Below are 22,037 nucleotides of genomic sequence, written 5' to 3'. Positions count from 1 at the left end.
GAGCGTCCCCTTTGAAACAGGGTGGTAGCTATGCCACGCCGCCTGGTGGATTCGCCCGACACTACGCTCACGAACCTCGCTGGAACGAACCTCGCACGCACAAGGAATTGGGAACAGAACGGCCCACGAGGCCGCTGGCGCACAGCTAGAGGAAGACCGCCGGCATAGCCTTGATGTGGGTCCGTCCAACTCGGACCACCCTTACTGTTCTCCAATCTCCATCATACCGGACTATGTCATCACTCGGCTTAAAGGCTTAAACATGAACGGAGGGGTTTGTTGCGGGACCAATTGTCCCCGATCATACTCCTCCGATCCCTTCCGGCCTCTCTCGTCCTGCCCAATAAGTTCTAACTCGCAAGGCGCAAGCCGGTGCAGCGTACACACCGGACATCCTGAGTCAATGGCGCCGAACCAAGATCAGCTGCCCCAACTGCCCTGCTGACTCCGTTGACCTGCAGCAATCGATCTGGACCTATCCTGGCACGGCTGGCCTTCGCGCACGCTACACATCTGATCACCACATTCAGAGTTACGAAGACTGGACAGCCCCCAATACCAACGCCAAGCGCAAGCTTAGTACCCTGCTAGACTTCATGTCGGAGTCTGGCGCCCTCAACTTCGCCTAACCCACCCCCTTCCCCTCTAGGCTCAGGTCATCATCATGAATAAAGGTTTATGAAAAAATGAATGAACTTGCACTCACCCTGATGGCGTATGTATGACTTATATTTACCTAACCTGTTACCACACATATTGCGGTTGACACAATGAGAACGTATATTCGGCACCTAACCAGGGTCCCTAGTCATCTAGCAACCCTTCCAATAACTAGGCCACACACTGCATTCGCCAAAAGTTAGTAGCCCATCGCGATTACAGTCCTTCGCAGTTCATCTCCGCTGTAAGACCATGCTCCCCCATATGGAGTCTACATGAACAAATTAATATTAATGGAATTACGAAGAAAACCGGAATGTCATCACCTGCTCTTAAACAATTGACATTGGATTATCTGCACTTCAAACATCAAAATTGCATACATGTCTACACGGATGGCTCAGTTAATCAGTTCCGCGGGGTCTGTGTGTCATACGTACCGGCCAAGTCAATCCTCATAAAGGTTAAAACATAATACCTGACTTCTTCAACTGGTGCTGAACTAGCTGCACTGTGTGCGGCGGTTGAATTCATTTACAAAGAACGTCCACATTACCGGACATGTTTACAGATTCTAAAGCAGCACTTCAAGGCCTGCAAGCAGCACTGAACAACTCGTTGGAGAGATCCGCCAGCCACGACGTATTAAAGGTCACAATATATTATTTTTCAGTGGCTGCCAGGACACTGCGCGGCATCAAGGGAAACCACCAGGCGGACGAGGCTGCCCGCTCTGCACACAGCGACGGCGTTCCAGTTAAAATCCCCATATCGAGGGTTGATGCAGCATGTGCGCTTCGCTTTTTGGCCCTGGAGATCACAATTTCAGCGTGTAACACGGGGGTTTTGCAACCATCGCCTCAGGGCACTAGACTGCTCGTCGAGAAGCAACGTTGCTGTGTCGTTTATGGCTCGATGTTGCATTTACATACAAGTATGCTTTCAGCTAGATTGGAATGGCCGACAGCCCTGCCTGTGATTGTGGCTGTAAAGAGGCAGTCGAGCATCTCTTGTGATTGCCCTGCATTTGTGAGTGAAAGCTGCTGCGTTGTGCGCTGGACCGCCTTGATCCTCGCCCTTTAATGGCGGATAAGATCCTTGGTCTGTGGCCACGGCAGTCAGCCGCCTTAGTTTTCTAACAGCCACCGGCTTGTGTGACAAACTCTGACTGTGCTCCACGTCCCATTTCTCTTCCTCTCTTTAATCCCTTTATCCCTTTTCCCCAATGTTGGGTACCGGAAGCCTTCTGGTTAACATCCCTGCCTTCCATCCTCATCCCTATCTATCTATCTATATTTACCTAGGTTATATGTTAAAGGGGCACTAAAGACAGCCAAAGATAGTATGAAAATCTAATAAACTACATTTGGTGACACTGTCGCCGCATATCCGGCAGCAAAAAATCGAATAATTGCTGAGATATTGCGATAAGAAGTTGAGGTTTTTTCTTGTTCCCGCCGGTCGAATTCAAACTGTGGCCTCCAACTACGTAGTTGGAGTTGAGTGACGCACACTATGACGTAAGCGGAGACTCCGTGATAACTAGCGAGCCGGCGCGGCCCGCGGCGTCGCATATCCCTCAAGGGCCAACTTGGCAACAGCGTACTCGCAATGACGGCCTCAGCCGAAATAAATAAAACGATGAAGAGAGTAATTTACCGAGCGATGGGCCCATAAAGGAAGAAAAAAAAAACAAACATAGAGCGCTTGTAATGCACAATACTTTACATGTTTCTCAAGCTTTTGCGCTCCTTCTTGCACTGTGTATAAACAAACCGAGCCCTCGGTCATCGCAACGCTTCCTGACATGTTTACATACAAATGAGATTTAGTTACCAGCAAAATAGTGTCCTCGCTGCTGCGCTTGTCAGTTTTGAAGCTTCGTCGCACTTTTTTCCTTCAAGGTTTGTGCTACAGCTCCGTGTTCAGCGAAAATTACGTCCACGATAGCAGAACATGACCGAAGTGCCGGCGCCACTACATTTGCCAGCGCTGTGAAATTCCACATGTTAAAATGGATCCAGTGCACAATATAGTGCGCATAGGAATCCAGAACATTAGTTGCAAGACGTGAGAGCAGGCAGCATGCGCCGATGATCAAGAAGTTGTAACTTTTAGACCGGCAGCAGAAACACTTTATTGTAAATGGGGCCATGACATAAAAACTAGAAATATTCCCAAGCTTCTTGTGGCGCGGCGCAGCCGAGGAAGGCAGCTATGCTAACCACTATACCACCGACGTGTCGCCAGGAGCTAAGACATTTTTCTTTAAATTACACACCGGAACATTATCAGTAAAGAAGTTTTTGGAGGAAAGGGATTTTTTTTTACCGTGGGGGGCGCACTGTTTAATCTGCAAGCAGCCGGAAACAATAGACCATGTTTTTTTGCATTGTTGGGAAGGGGTTTATTTCTGGGATGTTTTGCAACGTACGATAAAGAAAGAATTTCCACTAGACTCCCACGGCATCCGGTATTTAAGCATTGATAATGAAGATGGCGTTCCGTATGATTTAATCATGCTCATGGGCCTCCACTCTATATGGCGCTCCAGAATGGCGGGCTATCACTGCGACAGGGATGCTCGACCCGCTAGAATATACTTTCGAGAAAGTGTGAATTGGTTTATTGCCATACAGAAAGTGGCTGCTGACCCTCCCGAATGGCTCTCAAGGGTAGAGCCTTTGCTGTCGTTGCGGGAGTTTTAATGTACTGAGACGAAGCCAGCCTGACATTGGCTGATGATGACCTTCCAATATGTACTTTGTTTTGTGTTATTCGTGTTGTGTTCTTGTGAAATGGTATGAACCAAAGCCAGGAAATAAAGAAAAAAAAAAAAAAAAAAAAGCGCGGCGCAGCCGAGCGGTTAGCGCCTAACGTTACGGACCCAGCAGTAGCGAGTTCGAGTCTCACCGCTTCTGGCAGTTTTTTTTTTTTTTCTACAAATCGATTTTTTTTTTCAACCTTTTGTAATGTATTTCTGGTGCTTCGTTATTTTTAGTTTTTACTTTTTACCCGAGGCCCTTTTTATCGCCGGGCGCCGAGCGCAATATATCGACGCTCTCCTTGGTATGAGCGGCAAGTATGCCCCTTTTGTTTACGACGCCTGCAAATAGTACGTTGAAGGTCTTGTTGACGCGGTATATGTTGGTCAGATGTACCCATGATTTAGTGAACAATTGAATGATAATGCGTTTTTCCTTCGGTACTTAGCATATGTATGCTTTTCGTGGCGTACGTAGCTGCAGTCAAGCAATCAGGTCGCAGTCGAAGCGGCAGCGGCGGCGATTTGTTGGCGCAGAAGTGTGAACGAAGGAGTGTGTCGGCGGTAGCGGATTTCGCTCGCTCGTGCCTCCGAATGCTCAAATGGGAACCATCAAGGCGCATCTGCTGCTCCAAGCTCGTAATTCAGGCGCTGCAGGTTCAAACAAACTATCCGAGTGCGCACGAAATGCCTGAGCCGAAACATAACCAAAACTGAAGTGGGCGCCTGTGGCGCCTCCAAGTATATTTTTGTATTTGCCTTGCAACGTTTACGTTGTCTTTTCGGCGTCGTTAACGTATGATAAAAGCGTGTTATCATGTTTGAGAAAAAACGTACTGCCGCATTCAAACATGCAACGTAATTCGCAGTTGTGAGCCTCCGGGATCCCTAGCGCATCACGTGATTTGTAGTTGCGAGCCTCGGCCGTTTGGCAGTGGTGGCGATACCTGTATTTCTGTTATTCTTCTTTACTACCTTATAACAGCTCTGTTTTCAGTAAGAGTGGTCATTTTGTAATCAGGAACTGGCATTCTATCGATGCAAACCCACTTCCTTTCTCTCTTTAGTGTCCCTTCAATAGTCACTGTTCGCCATCGAGTGCGTGTTGCAGTTAGAACTGAGGAGCAGGAAAAAAAAAAAAAAAAAAAAAAAAGCTCTCCAAAGGTCCGCTTTCTTGTCTCCGCCTCGCCCTGGTAATCGGTCTTGGCTGGCGATTTATGTGCAGGACGTAACAATAATGGTGGTGCTGCGCGCTCTCCCTCGAGACCGGCCGTGTGCAGTGCTGAGAGTGGCAGTTATGAGCAGGCGAGAAAACAAAATCCGCGTACTTTGAAACAGGAAGAACACCGGCGGTTACCGGCGCCGTGTGTGCGCGAGAAAATGACACAGAACTCAAAACACGTTCACCTTTTGGTCTCTTTTTCAGATTAGCTAAACTAAGGTAATAAAGTAATGTGATGATGATGATGATGTGATATGCCCAAAATTTATTGCAGAACAACTAATTAACCGCCATAATGCGGTCAACCCAGCAGTTTGTGCTTTAATCAAGCGTTGCTTGTAACTTTATGTTTGGCTGCTTTGCAGCGCCCTCTTTTGTTACTTTTCTTTCTTCTGTCGTTATCAAGCCTATTTGAGCATGGGGTGCACTGTCGATGTGTTTGCGTGTTCGTTGCCGTGCGGAAAGTGAAATCGTGTCATATGCTACAGATTATTTACGTTGAAACTCGACACCATCATGCAGGTATTACATTTAAGTATTCTGTTTATGTTCATGTTTCTGTTTAGCACCCCGTCTCATTATTACTGCGTTTACTTTCGGAAGTAAAATGCCGCTACATACTTTGTAGTCTGCTAGCTTTGCAGTCTTGCTCCGCGTTAGAATTGCATGCTCATCAGTTAGCTTTCTGAACGAGAGCGCGCTTATGCTGTGTTTGCATTGCTAATCCTGAAGCAGCCAGAAGCTCCCTCTGCACATTTTATTCAGTCTTCTTTTTCCGACGTTTATTTCTATTCAGCTTCTGAGACTTGCTTTCCGTTTTCACAGGGCGAGAGCTTGCTTCCTATTGACATTCAAACCAACAAGTTGTTGGGTAAGTTTTGACAAGTGAACTGCCATCTTTCTTAATTCGAATCGGGGTATACGAATCTCTTCAAGTTTTCTTCCTGCAACCAGCGCTAGGTGGAGGCATGTTAGGCAAATTTTGACAGCCACTAATACCGACAATTCATAAAACATCGGCGAGTGCCTTGTCAAATTTCATTTGTTTTGTTCTTTCCAACTTATTACATTACTGCACCCTTTATGAATGAACCATTTACGTCACCTTGCTGGTTGGCGCCTTTCGCAGCGATGCAGAATTATTGCGATACCTTAATTGAGGATGCGCACATTTCCGTTTACCTTTCAGATTGGTTAATAAGTAGACGACATTGTAACAAGGACTGGCAAGAGAAGGCGCTGGTTGTGCGAGAGAAGATCAATGCCGCCATTCAGGACATGCCGGAAGTTGAGGAAATCACCAACTTGCTTGCAGGAACATGTGAGCATGTTCGTGTGTCAGTCAATTTGCCCGTAATCAACCGGGCATTTAGCGCGTCGTTGCGGGAAAAGAAGTGAAAACTCGAACTTTTTGCACACTTACTGCACAGATATCCACTACTTTCACTGCCAGAGGATTGTGGAGATTCTGAAAGATACAGAGGCCAGCACCAAGAACCTCTTTGGGCGATATTCTTCGCAACGTATGAAGGACTGGCTTGAAATCCTACGCCTCTACGAAAAGGACAATGTTTATCTTGGTGAGAGTGACACTGCTGCAACTAGCTGAGGCACACTAAGACAGGTCTTTAGTCGTATTCTGAACATGCTGCGGCTGCTACCATTCATTAAAGGCAGCCAGAATTCACACAGGTACTAAAAAATGATAATAACTCACTGAGTCTACCTCAGCCAAATATGCTGGTGTAAACTTCTACTTGGTGTAGTGTTGTGCGCGAGTGTACCATTGCTGCTTGTCTTATCTGTTCTCGCTTCAGCGGAGGCAGCTCAGATGATCATACGTACAGTCAACTATGAAGTGCCAGCCCTCAAACGACAGATAACGAAGTGCCAACAGATTCAAGAGGTGATTGGGTTGTTTGATAATAATACTGAAAAGGGCAGTTGTGTCAGATTCAAAGTACTTTATTGCTGTCTTCCATTTGCATTCACTAGGAATCTGTCAAAAAGGAAGCTGATTATGCCAAGCATGCTCAGGATCTCAGGGACAGGTACCAGCAAGAATGCAAACAGTTGGGCATCAAGGTATGAAGGAAACAGGGGCTGACTGTCATTCATCTTGGTGTTCTAGGCACCTTTATGCTTTCTGAGTGGAGCTATGTATTTTTGTTCATCTCTGCTGTGAATAGCGAGGTGGTGATTGCCTAGGTTTTTTTTATACTGTCATTATTTTTTTTTAAATTTGGATTTTTGTTTGAATTATGTGATACATCTGAAGCCATAAGTTTCATGTTACAGAATGGGGGCTCACATACATAAAGGGCTTTAATGATGTTTTTTAGTGCTAATGTGTAAGCTTAATTATTGCTCGAAGCAGCGTGTGAAAGTGGAACGCTCATGATACAATTATCCATTGCACCAGTGACCTATGCGTGCACATGTACACACACCTGTTGCAAAAAGAATATTTGTTGTGAAATGCTTTGACAACGTGTGAGAATTATAGTGAGAGAGAATGATGCAAACTTTTGAAGACCTGTCAAGAAAAGGCTTCATAGAAGATGAAGTGATTGCATTTGATTGGCTAATGCAGTAGCTGTAGCTGACCATTCTCCAAGGCAACTATCAAGAACTATTTTGTTCAGACTGCCAAGGGTGCACTTTATCTTTGTTCAATGATAGTAACATTGTTGTGATGCTCCTGCATCAGTTCATGCCTAATTCAATTTGTTTCACCAGGTTGTGGGCACCTTTTAAAACCTGCAAGTTGTTTTCCTGCAATGTGTTCGAGGTGCATTGGACACGCAATGAGTCAACCAGAATTTTAGGGCTTAGCTGGACTTACGTGCTTGGCTGAGGCTAGGAAAAATTTGGTAGATAAGGAAAGAAAGGAAGGAAGGGAGTGTTTGTGTCTTTCAGGTGCAGAGGCAGTAGACAGAAAGCTCAAAGCATATTTGTTAGAAGTTTAAGCACCCTAATGCATACCCTTGTGCACATAAGGGTGAGTAGTAGTTTGTCGGCATGAGTCTGTCTCTTATCGCACTTTAGGCCTCGGCGGTTGCTTTTCTGTGGAGGCGAAAAGCAAGGTGCCCATGTGCTGTGCGATGTCAGTGCACGTTAAAGAACCCCAGGTGGTCGAAATTTCCGGAGTTTTCCACTACGGCATCTCTCATAGCCAGAGTTGCTTTGGGACGTTAAACCCCACGAACAAAACCAAACCAAACTTTACGCTGTTTGCGAGGACGGTACACTTTTTAGTTTCCTCTTGGTCATAGATCAGTGCAGTTGGAAGGCAGTTTGCATGCTTTTGGCTCCACTAGCTGACAATGTCACGAGTAATCCAACACAGCATTGGGAACCTTAGGTTGAAGTACGACCCTCTACATCTTACACCATGTTTTGGCTTATATGTGTACTCCATGTAGTTCACTCCCGGCTGAGAAGTACAAGGAGCACATTTCTCCCTATATTGTGCGGAACATATTTCTGTCCTTGGATGTGCCATAGAAATGTGTTGTGTATTCTATAATTTCCTCTAAATAAAGTTGGAATGCCTTTTCTTTTACTGAGATGCATCCTGCTCGTTCTCGAGACATATAAATGCCCGCTGATCTTACACGGATGTACTATGACATACGTAAACAATCACTAGCTAAATAGGTTTTTTTTTAACCAGCTACCACTTGTCCCTACCAGCTTTATGCTCACTGCAAATCTTTATTTTGGGAGTGCAATTGTCCCGAGTGAGCATTCTTTAGGTTCATTGCACCTGTACTATCTTCATAAAGCCACAGTCTTACTATGACATCTGGCAAAGGTGTTTGGTAACTACAGGCAACAAAAGATAAACCATGTGTGGCAATAAATTAATGGCAAAAATGGGGAAAGTGATCTGTATTCTTCGCGATGGAGCCTGTTTCTCTTGAATCTGATTGCACCACGTTTTATGCAGGGCGAATGCATTAAGAAGGAGCTTCTGTCATTGCTTGATGAGCTGCCTGGACTTTTTGAAGGGGCTGTCGAGGCACTACGAAAAGTTCAGCCTGCCATAGACCTGTACAGATTGTTCCTTGGCTTCACATTGTCATCTAGGTAAGCCTTCTACGCAGCCAGGACATGAAACTTTTTGTAGTAAACAAGTAAACAAATATAATGAGAAATTATAAAATCTGCAGGACAGAAAAAAGGTTGTTGCACATGCAGTATTTTAATTGGAACAGTACAGCTCCAGGTACAAAGATGGCACCTTGGAACTAAGGTTAGCTTTTAATGAGATAGTAATGAGTATCTAATGTTCATTGTAAATAGAAAAAAAAAGGGGTCACTTCTCCTGAATGGATTACCTATTCTGCTTTACAAAAGTTGAGGCATCAATTTTTTTTATTGTAATGTTTGCTTTGGAGCTAATCATATGACATTAGCGTAGACGGATCACCACATGCAGTTTTCCACCACCCGATAAATAATTGGTTATTATAATTCTTTATTTCTGCAGTTATCGTTTCAGGTTTTTGAAAGAAGGTTCTGACGTCACAAGTGATTATGAGATCATGTAACGCATACAAAGCTCGCAAAGCTTGCAATCTATTTGTTGCCTTGTAGTCTTAGCTCATAAGAATTCATACGCCAAGCTGCTTCACAAATTGAAATAACATCTGCCACAAAAAGAGTTATACTACTGCCATATTATGGACCTCACATCATCTGACACTCACTTGTGACATTGCAAATGTCATTCGGCTGCCTGAAAATGAAGCCAAAACTGTGTGGTGGAAGAAGTGCAGTTATATATTATTTACCAAGCATAGGCAAATTTCGCTTGATGATTCATGCTTACTAATGTCTTGCACATAATCCTTACGTGTAATACGCAGAGACTATTGTCAACTACTCGTTGAAAATGAAACAGCATGAACATTATTGGTGAGGATGACAGAGCCATTTGTTCTCTGTCTGTATGTGCTGCAAAGCAAAAGCAGCAAGTATTTTTAAAGAGTGCTGCTTTGATAACTAAATTCTGATGTTCGGTAATTTCAGCGACATTGGTTAACATGTGTCGGCTAGTACAGTGGCATATATAGTATTGCACATGGATGCCATATGCTGAAATTTCTTTTTGGTGTTGTGATAGCCTGCCTCTGTCTCTAACACTTGTTATATTAGTGTGTGAGCAGGCTATTGGAGCGCTGATTAGAAATTTTACTACCTGCACTGCCTGTACTGTTTTGTATCAGTTTTGCCAGTTCAGCATGTTGTAAACTATCAGTGATGGTCATGCACTGATTCAGTTGTTTACATTGGCTGGTGTATTTTTTTGCAGCAAAGTGGACGGTAGCAAGGCTGTGCCACTCCTTCAGTTTCTCATATCGCACGGGAATGTGACCACGTACCAGTGGCGGCACGGTGAACCACCTGAGGTGGTGGAGGAGACTCTGCCTGTGCTCCCTGTTGACATTGACAATGGCAGCAGTGAAGACCAGGTGATCAGGCTACCTTTCTGCACCAGCTGTGTGTCATTTTGTCGTATGTGTGCAGTTGTTTAGAGCATGTAATTTCCTGACGAGGCATATTTTTGAAGGTTCAGTTTAGTACTCTAATAAAACATAGATAGATAGTACACTCATTCCTTTAAATTATTGAGAGGCGCTGTTAAAAAACTGCTCAAAGATTTTAATGTTAGTTGAATAAAATTTATACAACTTATAGAGCTTAATCACCTCTTTTCAAACCAGTTTTTACTTCTAAGATATCTCATTGCTTTCATGTTCTGAGTGCCGTGCATAAGCAAAAACAATGCATATTCATGCAGCTGCTGTACACAGCAGTAAGCGTGGCAGAACAGTGCAAAATGGTTTTTCTTTTTTCTAACCCTGCATACAGTGCAAGTAAGCAAGGTGATACAATTGTCTTGGTACTATGCACAATTTTGAGACAGTTTTATGCATCAATATGCATACTTATTGATATGCAAGCTTTTATCTCCTCTACTTCAATGGATATTGTTGCCTTTCGGGCTTCCACGAGAAGACTTGGTAGTTAGTCATTTTTCATGCTGCTAATTCCACTGTGCATCACTTATGTCTTGTGACTCCTCCCACCAGATTGACTTTGGCAATCTAGATCTTGGAAATGGTAGCTGTGACTCCAGTGCCACGTCTCCTAATGGGGATTTTGTGCACGTATGTCTACTTCCGTATCTCTGTCTCTTATTTGATGCCACTGCATTTGTCTCGATATGACCAGCGGTTACATTTCTCGTCACACACAGGTGGGCTTTGGGGATGGCGAAGAAGCAATAGTTGTAGCTGGTGAAGACAGCAGCATTTCTTGGGACATCAGCGTTGAAGCGGATGGCACTGCGGAGAGCGGCGCTGCTCAGAAAGTAGTGGGTAAGTGCAGCTGTTTTTAATTGTTGACTAGTTAATTAATATTTAGTTAATCTAGTTAATTGACATTTCTGTAGTAAACATTGTGTGGTTTTAAATGGTTATATTACTGGAGTCGTACAACAAAGCTGCTTGACAATGACGTCCAGTTCAGTTCAGTCGTGTCCGACTCTTCGTGACCCTATGGACCATATCACGCCACACTTTCCGGTCTCTCACTATCTTCCTAACATCACATAACTTCATCTGCAGCGCCTCGAGAATGACATCTAACCATCGCGTTCACTGCCTACCCCTTCTCCGGCGACCCTCAACCTTTCCCAACATCAAATCTTTCTCCAGCGACTCCTCTCTTCTCATCAAATGATCAAAGTAGCTGAGCTTTAACTTTAGAATTTGACCCTCCAATGAGCAGTCAGGGTTTATGGTCGACAATATCGACTGATTTGATCTTCTGGCAATCCAAGGAACTCTCAAGAGTCTTCGCCAGCACCACAATTCAAACGCGTCAATTCTTCGGCGGTCAGCCTTTTTCACAGTCCAACTCTCGCATCCATACATCACAACTGGAAAGACCACAGCACGAGTTATACGGATCTTGGTTGGCAGACTAATGTCTCTGCACTTTACTAGGCGGTCAAGGCTAACCATGGCTCTCTTTCCCAGAAGCAGGTGTCTCCTAATTTCATGGGTGCAGTCTCTTTCCGGGGTAATCTTGGAGCCCAAGAAGAGAAAATCTGTCACAGCTTCCACTTCTTGTCCACTTGATAGGGCAAGACGCCATGATCTTTGTCTTTTTAATGTTCAGTTTAAGCCCAAACTTCTCACTCTCTTCTTGTACGTGCATCAGAAGTATCTCTAGTTCCACTTCACTTTCTGCCATTAAAGTGAAACGTCCAGTTAGACCTATATTAAACAGCAGGGCGTCTCGCAACCTGGAAGACCTGAAATTGTCGGGGAAAATTTTTACATTTCTTTAAAAGCCGGGCAATCACTAGGTATGCCACCATAATGCATCCAAGTCAGAAAATGGGCTAACTGAAGTTAACATAGGGCTCTGTCATGAACTTTCACAGTGCCATGAGTGCCGAGCAGATGTTTTGTTCACATTAACATCACATCTTTTCACTTCTGAAATGTACAGTCATTGTGAAAACCTTCCAGGGCTTTGCTTGTGAGCCACACACTATACATATAAGGCATGGCATCCTGTACATTTTTAGCTGTCATGCTCTTGTTGTCTACGAAGTGAATACTGTATGTATATTGGTTGGTTGCTACTGGCTTGTACACTCCTTAGTAAATTTGCGCTCATTTAGACAAAAGAAAAAAAATGTAGCCATATGTTCAAAACGTTTTTCTGGAATAAATCATAATCAATAATATGCTGAATTTGTGCGCTTTCGATGTCTCCTGCACCACTGTACTGCAGTGCACCTCCCAAATGTGGCAGCTGTCTGGAAAGCTTGCTTTAAGACTATGTCTCTTGTTTTCATTGCAGTGTAGTATCTAGTTTCAGGAAAAGGATTTTTTTGTGTGTGTGTTTTGAATAGATATTGTGTTGTCAGTAACCGTCTGCCACTGTTTTGTTCTACCTCTTCAGTAGTTGACGACCTTTGGCTCAAATAATTAGTCAAGGATATGAAAATATTAGCATCTATATTGGCCATTGCAAATTACAGACAATGGTACAGAAGGCATCATTGAGCACGCTGAGATAGGGGGCACGGAAGAATGACAATCTTGAATAGCAGGGAAACAGCAGCACGTGATTGTGATTTCTTGAAAGATTCTGGTCCCTTCTTGCCTGGCAAACAAAGTGATAAGTTTGTGTGCCACTAGCGATAAGCAATGACCAAAAGTAAAGATCAAAGACAAAAACAAGACTTTGAACAGCAGCATGAATGTAGCTTTTTGCTTGAAGAAAAAACATTGTCTTGAGTGTATTCAACTAATGTGTTGGGCACTGTAATGGTAGCTTTTCTGTCACACCCAACCCAACGTGCCTTTCCAGAGGAGCAGTCTAGCCACAGCGGTGCCAAGGTGGCTAGGGGAGCAGATGCCCTATCCCTGTTGCACAACCCAGAGACAAGAACCCAGTTCTTCAATGAGCTCGAGGAGGTATGCATTCACAACATTGGCATTAGCAACTGTACCTGTCATGCTGCACTCATTCTTTTTTGAGTCAGTTTGGCATCTCACGACTGAAGCAAAAATGTGGTCGCAAATAATCCCGAGATTTAATGCTTCTGCGAGTGTGTTGTGTGCTGAAAATGTTTAAAAAAAAATGAAGCATTAATGAACTTGGTACTGGTGGCTTCTCAAACATGTATGGTATTTCACTTTGGCAAGGAGATTGCCAGAATGATAATAAAAGAGAAAATAACACCCTGTGACACTACTTACCATCCTTCCTTTCGATGACGTTGTTTCGGAAAGAATGCACAGTACAAAATTTTAGAGCTCCCTTTGGTTCTGTCGTGTACCTCCTTTTGTGCTGTGCGGTTAGTTACTTTAGTAAAATAGCATACTAACTGTATCGTCTGATTGTGTGGTAATTTAAGCGGTGATGGGTTATTTTCCACTGAAAAGATGTGCGTTGCTTACATCTGTGCATTTTTGAGCAAGCTGGTGGCAGGTTTTTTCTTTTGTAAGGTTCAGAGACCAGTGAAACTGTTGAAGTGCTTTTGTAACTTGATCCTTCTTTCTCTGTTTCTTCAAGGAGAACTGGTTGCTTGGGCTGTTACCTTACTTTTAATGTTATTCTTCATGCGGCAGTCATGAGCAATGCATGCTGCAGCCACTTGAAGGCCATTGAGTGTCTCAATGTAGTTTCATGGTTCTCCATTGGCGCAGCAGACAGTTGGCCCAACGGCTGCCTCAGCTGGCAAGCGATAGCACCTAATGTCCTAAGATAATGACATGTCAGTTGGTATGCTCCTCTGCTTTCATGGAGAAGCCTTTGAATCCCTTCCTGAAGGCCTCTGAACTTCCTAAAGGCCTCTGAATTTATGTATTGGGGGCAAATTGAGGGACACGTCGTGAGGTGTTTGTAATGGGATGCTATGTGTAATCTCTGAAGTATAGGCGGCCATCAAGACGAGGACGAGGAAAGACGGGAGACACGTGAGCGCTTATGTGTCTCCTGTCTTTCCTAAAGGCCCTCGTCTTGATGTTTGCTTATACTTCGATGTTATGTCTTACCAACTGCCGTGTTGTGCTATCCCTCCACAGCTGGAGTGCTTCCTGGCCCAGTGGCTGAGCGAGATGCAGCTTGATGGAGATGCCCTCTCGGCCAGTGTGCTGCAGCAGGCACCTGCTGAAGTGCAGCTGCAGACGCGGGAGTCCCTGTTGGCCCACCTGGAGGTGCTGCGGTCGTGCGTGGCCTCCCTGACTACAGTACGCATGCAGCACCTGTACCAACTGCACAGCTCACCCAAGTACGTCTCTGACTTTTTCAATTTTGTTACAAGTTTTGTAGGACTGCACATCTATCTCATGGGTCTCGTGTTCTGTATTCTTACGGGGATCTCGCAGAACTCTCGGGTTCAGAGCTTAAAGTCAGGGGGGTCTCGTGGGGTCTGAGACCCCTTACCAGCATTTAAGAAGGGTCTAAGACCCCTCTGTGCTCGAATATTGTATAAGGACTGCATGAATACGAAGCAAGCTACCATATTTTTTTTCTTGTCAGTAGCTGTCAGAACATTCCTTTTCTGTTCTTCCGGCAATTTTGCAGTAAGTTTTAAAGGAGCCATTAACATATTTTATAAGCCCGAGAATAAGAAAAATGATGTCTCCTTTTAAATTTGTATAAAACGATATGCGAGGCAGGCCACCAGCTGCTTTCTCCTATTTCCCTTTCCACCTGTGCTCGAACCACTAGAGACCCCCCTCCGATGGAGTCAGACTTTAAGCACTGTTCGGGTTGTACAGTCTGCCTCAAAATATATTGAACCAGGATATATCAAACTATTGCTTATAATGTACTCTCAGAACGCCCTCTTGGAAACACCTTGCATAACTATAGGAGTGGTGCTTGCATCTATTAAATTTCAGCGGGACATTGGATAGATCGAACTGTGCCCATGCAAGGGGCCTGTCCCCTAATGGCACCCCACGATCACTTTTTGTGTGTGGAGTCGGGGCTACGCTGCCTTGGCCGCCGAGCAGACAGTGCTAACACCATAAAACTTCTTGGTGAGGTGAATGTCAAGTCCGATTGAAATTACCTTTTGGTCTGATGGGTTGTTTTCAACCCGCAAAAGCAATTTTATTAATCGCTTTGCAACTGTGGTTGATGGATGTATAGCTGATGCAAGGAGTCAGGAAATGCACTGCTGGACTTGAAATAGGGTGTGACATGAATGTGCCACTGGCAGCCTATGCTCATTGGGAAATGTAGAGTTAAGTAGGGAAGAGAAAAGGGAGATCAGGGACTGATAGCGGCTGCTGCTATCTGTCTGCGTATCAACATTGTTGTGTCAGCCTGGTTGTTTTGCATTAGTTTTTGAAGTGCTGCCTCCAGACATTGTTGTATCGGCTGCTTCCAGCCCTCGGTTAAGGTTGGTCTGAACAGTTTGAGGTCATGATATTTTTTTGTTTTCTTAAGATCGCAAAGTTCCCTTTTGCATTGCATTTGTGCACATATAGTATCGACCACTCATTGATTGCATCTGCTGAACAAAAAAAATTTTAAAAATCTGCAGACTTTTGCAATAGAAAATGCATTGATGCAGCTGTTAAAGGCAGTTAAAAGGTAATCTTTAGACTGTACTTGGCTTTGTGGTTCTGAGATTATACGAACTGACATTGACCATTGCTGCTTACCTCCGATGTGTCCAAGCAAGGCTGTATTGTTTATTCTGGCAGGTTCGTTTCTACGTGGGCTTCGTCTCGCTCTTCATGCTCCCGCGGAAATCATGCCCCCTCCCTGTTTGACTGCTGTCCCACATGCTGAATTAACGTGCAGGTATGTCGACCGCTTGGTGGACCAGCTGCAGCAGAAACTGTACCTCTCCGACAAGAACCTTCAGTCGCGGGAAGCTGTGGCCACCAGGCGACAGGAGGCCCTTGAAGAGCAGCGGCAGCTGCAGCCGAAGCTGGATCTGATCCTGGCCAAGATTAGGCAGCTTCAGAAGCAAGTGAGTGTACATAATCTCATCTCGTGAAATATTCCGGAGCATCTTGCTCAAAAATAAAAGTGCAGCCGTATATTTAAGAACAGGTGCCTGGTTCCGATGTTTAACAGCCGGTTGGTGGCTTAGCGACCCGGCCCTAGTAGACCTCGCTCTGCGATGCTTGCTATGCTCGGGCAAAAAACAACAACGTAATGGCAGACTAACAGCCCTAAACATAAACACACAAACATAAACATAAAATTCGCTCTGGTATGCATGCTGGGAAGGAGGAGGCACTTTATTCTCCACAACTACATGTGAGCGCAGGACGTCTTGCTTTACCGAAAGGTGGCCTTTCTACCCGTTACTACCACCCTTATCGCCAATTACTTCCACCATCATAATGGGAAGGTTTCATACGCCCCTGCTTCACTAAAATAGCTGTGGGAAAGATTGCTGTATAGGTTTTAATTTACTCTGACATTTAGCAAGCGGCAGGTGCGGTAGCCGTATATTGTGGCAGCCACTATAACATTGCGCGGTTCGAAGCTGAAAGCACAAAAAAATACGTCTCAGGATGGTGTGCTGCTATCTCATAGACATTGATCATAATTTTCAAATCCAAGCGAGTAGGACAGTAACTGCAAAGGCAATATAACCATCATGATGCTGAGGTCATCGCAAGTCAGCTGCGTCCGGCTGGGGATTGGTAGCATTGTGCACTATCCATTTGCCACAATTTTGTGAGCAGTCACTCGCTATTGCGAACACCTTCACTGTTTCCGATCGCTGCACAGGTGATCGCTTCAAGAGCTGATCGTAGCACAGATTGATCAAAACACATTGGACGGTACTAGGCACACCTTATTGGCAGCTTACCCCTCTGCGCATAACAGTGAAACCGAGGAAATAACAATTGTTTGCAGTGATGCATAAAGCTTTTCACTAATGGCATAGATTGTAGATTACACATATAATTTGTTCGGCTGCAGTGGGTGATGGGTACAAGCGCGGTCATGTCTTCAAACATGAAATCAACGCAACTGCAAAGGCTACAGGGCCCTATGATATCTTTACATTACATCCTAAAGTACCGGCACAGCCGCCACTTCCGTGCTCATGCAACTACTCACACGCCAGAATCTACTCACAAGGCTCATCCGTCAGCATGTAACACCTGGGTCACATATGAGAGGTGCTCTAAACAGGACTTCAGGGGTTAAAGCTGTTGCATTACTGACGGAATTGAGTCTTGCTCTGAAGTGCACACATATATTCAAAATGTCACACACGTTGGCCCAGTGTCATGGCCACTCTCAAGCTTTCACTACACCCACGGTCCGTAAGCCTGACCAGAGTGGTTGGCATGAAGTGGCGGCGCTATCACCTGTATCTGCACTTAACTACAGTCGCTGACCATTTTCTCGGATTCAGCAGGACCACCAAGGTTGTCCGAATAATCAAACAGTTCGAAAAAATCTGTAAACATGAAAAAAAATCACTTTTCTGCAACAGCTCTACAAGTCACCATATTTGCCCCCCTCCCCCCCCTTAATGTCTCGTTTATATGTAGATGACAAGGAGCTATAGTCATTATAGCATAGTGCGATTCGTATTGTAATCTGCTTCAGCGCGTTGCCAATGTGCATGTGCCAGCACAATCTGATACGGCTGGCGCGGCCACCAGTGTGCGAGCACTGATTGATGTTGACGCAGCAGGCTTGCGTGCCGTTCGGAGCATGCCACTCACTTAAGGGGGTCACCACATCACTGTGATGCCTCGCAGAAGCGGATCTTGCTAAGCTGTAACCATTATAACCCCCCAGTTAGAATATCTCGGCCAATCTTGCATTTGTCATGGCCATGCCCCTTCACGGCGTACTGTGACGCAGTTGCAGGTTATGCTCACGTCACGAATGAATGCATGTGCCGCGCGAAGCAATAACATTTCTGTTTCCAATATTAATGATGGTTGCGAACACCGCTAAATGGAGCTCACGAAAAAAAAAAAAAAAAAGCGAGTGGAACGGGAGCCTCCGCTGAATCACCGCCCTTTCCCCCGTCTGCTTTTTTTCCCATGATCGGCGGCAGAGCGAGCCATGGCGGACGGTACTCATGTTTCATTTTCAGTCGGATTGCACGCTGTTTGTAGGCTACCGCGATGACAACAAAGAACGTTCCTTTATTGCCACTGCCTCAAATGGCAGTGATGAAAGAAAACGTCCATCCAAATGACTGCTTCACCTAATTTTCATGACCATGCAAAACTGGTTATTTGTGACAATGATGCCCGCTCGCATCAAAGTCAGGTCGAAAAAACGAGTCTTCATGCAAAAAACTATCTCCACAGTATTGCATGCACTGAAAAAATGGATCTTTTGGATACCGTGGAGTCTGAAATATTGATCGTGAAAATGTACACATTCCTATGGGGCTCATGACGATTTCTGAACGGTCAGGGAAGACAGTTGGGCTAGTTTCTGCATTTTAGTAAATGACTGCGGCATTGCAACTGGCGTGAAAAAAACCGATGCCTTTCCATATTCTATGTTGTGCGGTGCCGTGCTGGTTGGGTTAATTGGATATTTGTAGCTCAAATCTTTTGTGTCGGTCAATCAACGTGGCATTCTAACTTTTTTATTTCTTTGTCTGTTTTCTAGAAATTGAAGGGGCCAATCCGCATGGCACAACTAGCAGTATGCGAGTAAATGCGGGATAGTATGCCCCTATTGCCGCACAAGCTCAGTGATAACACGGAGGGTGACTTTTGACTTGATTCTCAACTTGTGTTGTGACTGCTTCTGCTTCTTGTTCAATGTAGGTGGCCTAAATTCGTGCACCCCCCCCCCCCCCCCAACCTCCCCTCCTTTTCTTTGTTGCTCAAAGGTACAAGACGACATCTCCAAGAGGTACAAAGGCCGGCCCGTCAACATAATGGGTGGAATCAATGTCATGTGACGACTTTCAGCCTAGTGATGCCTGCAGATTTTGCCAGGAGGCCTTGCTGACGTTGCATTCGAAGGACCACACATCAGTTTTCCACACTGTTATGGCTTGCCCGGTCACAACCATCTGACCCTCGCTAGATCATGCCTTCTGACAGGCCTGTCGTGAACGTAAAGGGGTATGGTCACGGATGCAGAAAGAAGGGAAAGGGAAAGCAATAGGCTGGAGCTATGAGTTAACTCAAAATGAGGCTTTTGTCATGGCTACCGGGGCAGGACTTAGCCTTTATTGTTTTTGTTTCTGTCGTATACATTTTCTTGTTGCTGTTGTTATACAGTTGTACATACTGATTCACTCTACAAATTTTTACTTATAACTTGCTCGTGCTCCAATTACCAGCTATGCTACTGCTTACCGGATACTGTATGATGTCATCAGTTACCAGTTATAATGGTGTATTAACCGTGGACTGTTTGCATTTGACTCTCAGAGGGTGAATGCAGCGGGGCAGGGTAACATTTAATTTTTGTTGAAAGCAGTGCGGGGTGGTAAACGGGTGACAAAAGAATTGAGTTTTCTCCTTTTGCTGAGATTATTTCAGTAAATGCTATGTGAGCTGCCAGGTGCATATCACGGACCATTGTGGATGTTCAAAAAATGTTTGACAGAGGATTTAATTATGACCTCAGTGTCTGTCTTTCTTAAAGACGAATAGACACTAAATTTTCAGGTTTAGTTTTTTCTGTAGTTCATTATGTCGTTATCAGCAAAAAGAAAGGAAATAGACCGTGGAAACTTGGTTTCAGTATTTGTTTGAAATAAAGTATTGATATTTATACGTCGTTCATTGTTGCTGATACCAGAGCAATATACAATGATGCTAACATTTGTATGGGAGCTGGTTAACGCTAGAGGTAAATTCTTGGCATGCTAGGACTTGTCTGTTTAATTAAGTGACCATCAAATTTGAACCTTTCTTACTAGTGCCAACAACACTCATTTGCTAAATTTGGCTTGAGGTTCGGAATTACTGTGAAGAGCTTTTGCAAATTGCTATGATCTCTCCACAATAGGTCCTACATAAAATGTTGAGCAGTTTGTGCAATGACAGAGTATACTGCTATAGTAATTTTTGTATGGGAAAGTTTAGTGCCCTCTAGATTTTGTGAGACTGAAAGAAATGGAATTATAAAATATTGAGCCCTTGAAAAAACAAGTCATTTACAATGTGCAAACATTTTTGGAGCCTGCCATGTTCTTATAGGGGTATTTCACTTTTGAAATGTGCCTGAAATAAATGCTTTACATAGACACACCTATTGCACGAATTACAATGGCAAGTGCTTCAGCATTTGTCAGGTTGCTTCTTGCTTCACGGCAGGTGTTTTATATTATGGGAAATGACATTGGCTTTTATGCTGCAAAGTTCTACTATCAGAAAAATCGGGAACACTGAGGGCTTCTCGCAGTAGAGGTGTGACGCAATAGTGGTCTGTGGTTCTCTCTAATTGCACACATACTACGCATTTGCGTACATTCGTAAGGAACCACTTTACGTGAAAGGCCACACGATGTACGTACCAACCCTTACTTGCTCCCAAGCTGTACAAGTGCTTCTTGTGTGGCCTAGTTGGTAGCATGTCTGGCTCGAAAATCTTGCCTGAAAGCTAAAATTTTGAAATTTTTTGTAAGAAAAATAAATTTCATTATTAAGCTGAATCATTCGAGACATGCCGTGATTTTAGTTATTTGTTCCGTGAACACTGTGGGGTATTTGAAGTTCTCGCATGTAGCCTGTAGCTGTCATGTCGTGACCCTATCAGCCAGTCGGGATTTTCGCAACACGACACTGGACGCCGATGCTGCAACGCCTGGTTTTCCACCATGCGGGAGTCTTATAGCTTCAAAGCACATCAGAAGGTGCCCTGCTAATGAAGTGTTATTTCAAGCAGCAGTGGCATGCAAATTTTTCCAACCTTCCAACCATTCTTCACCTGCGCCACAGGCAGAAGTGTTGGCTTCATTTAAAGGGCAACTCCGGGGTTTTCTTGAACATTTTGGGTTTATAATTACATCACGTTTCTTAGAGTACCCTCTCATGTACAAAAAAATGTTTTTCATAGGATAGGATAGGAAATACGTTAATTTCTCTAGGAAGGTCTTGTGCTAGTAGTAGAAGAGGTCCATCTTCCTTCTCACAGGGTTGGTGCCCCTATTGTACGGCTCCGCTGAGCTTCGCTGCTCGCTAGGCATGCTGGATCAGACCTAGTTGGCAACCCAGATCGCTGCTGGAGAGCCGGCTCTCCCACTATTCTGCACTCGGGTCTTTGCGATAGCTATCGTTATTTCTACATTCCCACGTGATGGGGTATAACGAAGGTTTGTTACCACACCATGGGCAGGTGTCCCGATATTGCGACTGGTAAATCTTGTTAAGGATATGCAGGTTTGGGAATGTTTCTGTGTGCATTCTTCGCCAGTACACTGCCTCTTGTTGTTTTAGATCCCGATGAGGCGGTGGATAGCGGATCCGTACCCCCTTATAGTAGTTCAGAATGTCTGAGTACGTAGGGCCGACTTGCTCGGGTAGATCGTCCGATTGGGAGGAAGCTCGGCTCGTGTACCCTCGAGCTACCTCGTCAGCGCGTTCGTTCCCCGCTATGTCGGTGTGTCCTGGCACCCAGTAGATGTTGTGTGTGACTTTTGATGGGGTCGCGCTCTGGAGGAGCCTGAGCGCGGCGCGACCTATGCGGCCGTTCATGTAGTTACGGCACGCTTCTCTTGAATCTGTAAGAATGGTAAGGGACGTGTTGCTTCGATACCCGGCTACCACCGCTAGAGCAACGGCCAGCTCCTCCCCTTCGGTTACCGTGCAATCCCTGACTGAGATGCTAGCTAATTCCTTTAGGTTGGAATCAATAGCTACCGGCACTGCGCTGTTA

General features: G+C 44.7%; 1 protein-coding gene across 2 annotated transcripts; it reads left to right on the top strand.

Annotated features, from left to right (window-relative positions):
- The first annotated feature begins 5,031 nt into the window (after nt 1-5,031).
- Nucleotides 5,032-19,933, top strand: LOC146186415 (CDK5 regulatory subunit-associated protein 3). Of its 2 annotated transcripts, XM_084607178.1 has the most exons (14): nt 5,033-5,168; nt 5,472-5,517; nt 5,836-5,967; nt 6,077-6,226; nt 6,464-6,552; nt 6,642-6,731; nt 8,599-8,738; nt 9,967-10,126; nt 10,748-10,825; nt 10,915-11,035; nt 13,047-13,153; nt 14,267-14,472; nt 16,002-16,173; nt 19,036-19,933. In XM_084607178.1, the coding sequence occupies exons 1-14, from the start codon at nt 5,163-5,165 to the stop codon at nt 19,105-19,107; spliced, it is 1,569 nt and encodes a 522-aa protein (XP_084463304.1). In that variant the 5' UTR covers nt 5,033-5,162; the 3' UTR covers nt 19,108-19,933. The 2 variants fall into 2 exon arrangements, with proteins under 2 accessions (XP_084463305.1, XP_084463304.1); XM_084607179.1 differs by lacking the exons at nt 5,836-5,967; nt 6,077-6,226 and having other exon boundaries at nt 5,032-5,168.
- Nucleotides 19,934-22,037: the final 2,104 nt, after the last annotated feature.

Source organism: Amblyomma maculatum, chromosome 6 (assembly GCF_055883805.1).
Source record: "Amblyomma maculatum isolate TAMU_Amacu chromosome 6, ASM5588380v1, whole genome shotgun sequence".
Taxonomy (NCBI): Eukaryota; Metazoa; Arthropoda; class Arachnida; order Ixodida; family Ixodidae; genus Amblyomma; species Amblyomma maculatum.
This window is presented reverse-complemented; position numbering and strand designations above follow the sequence as displayed.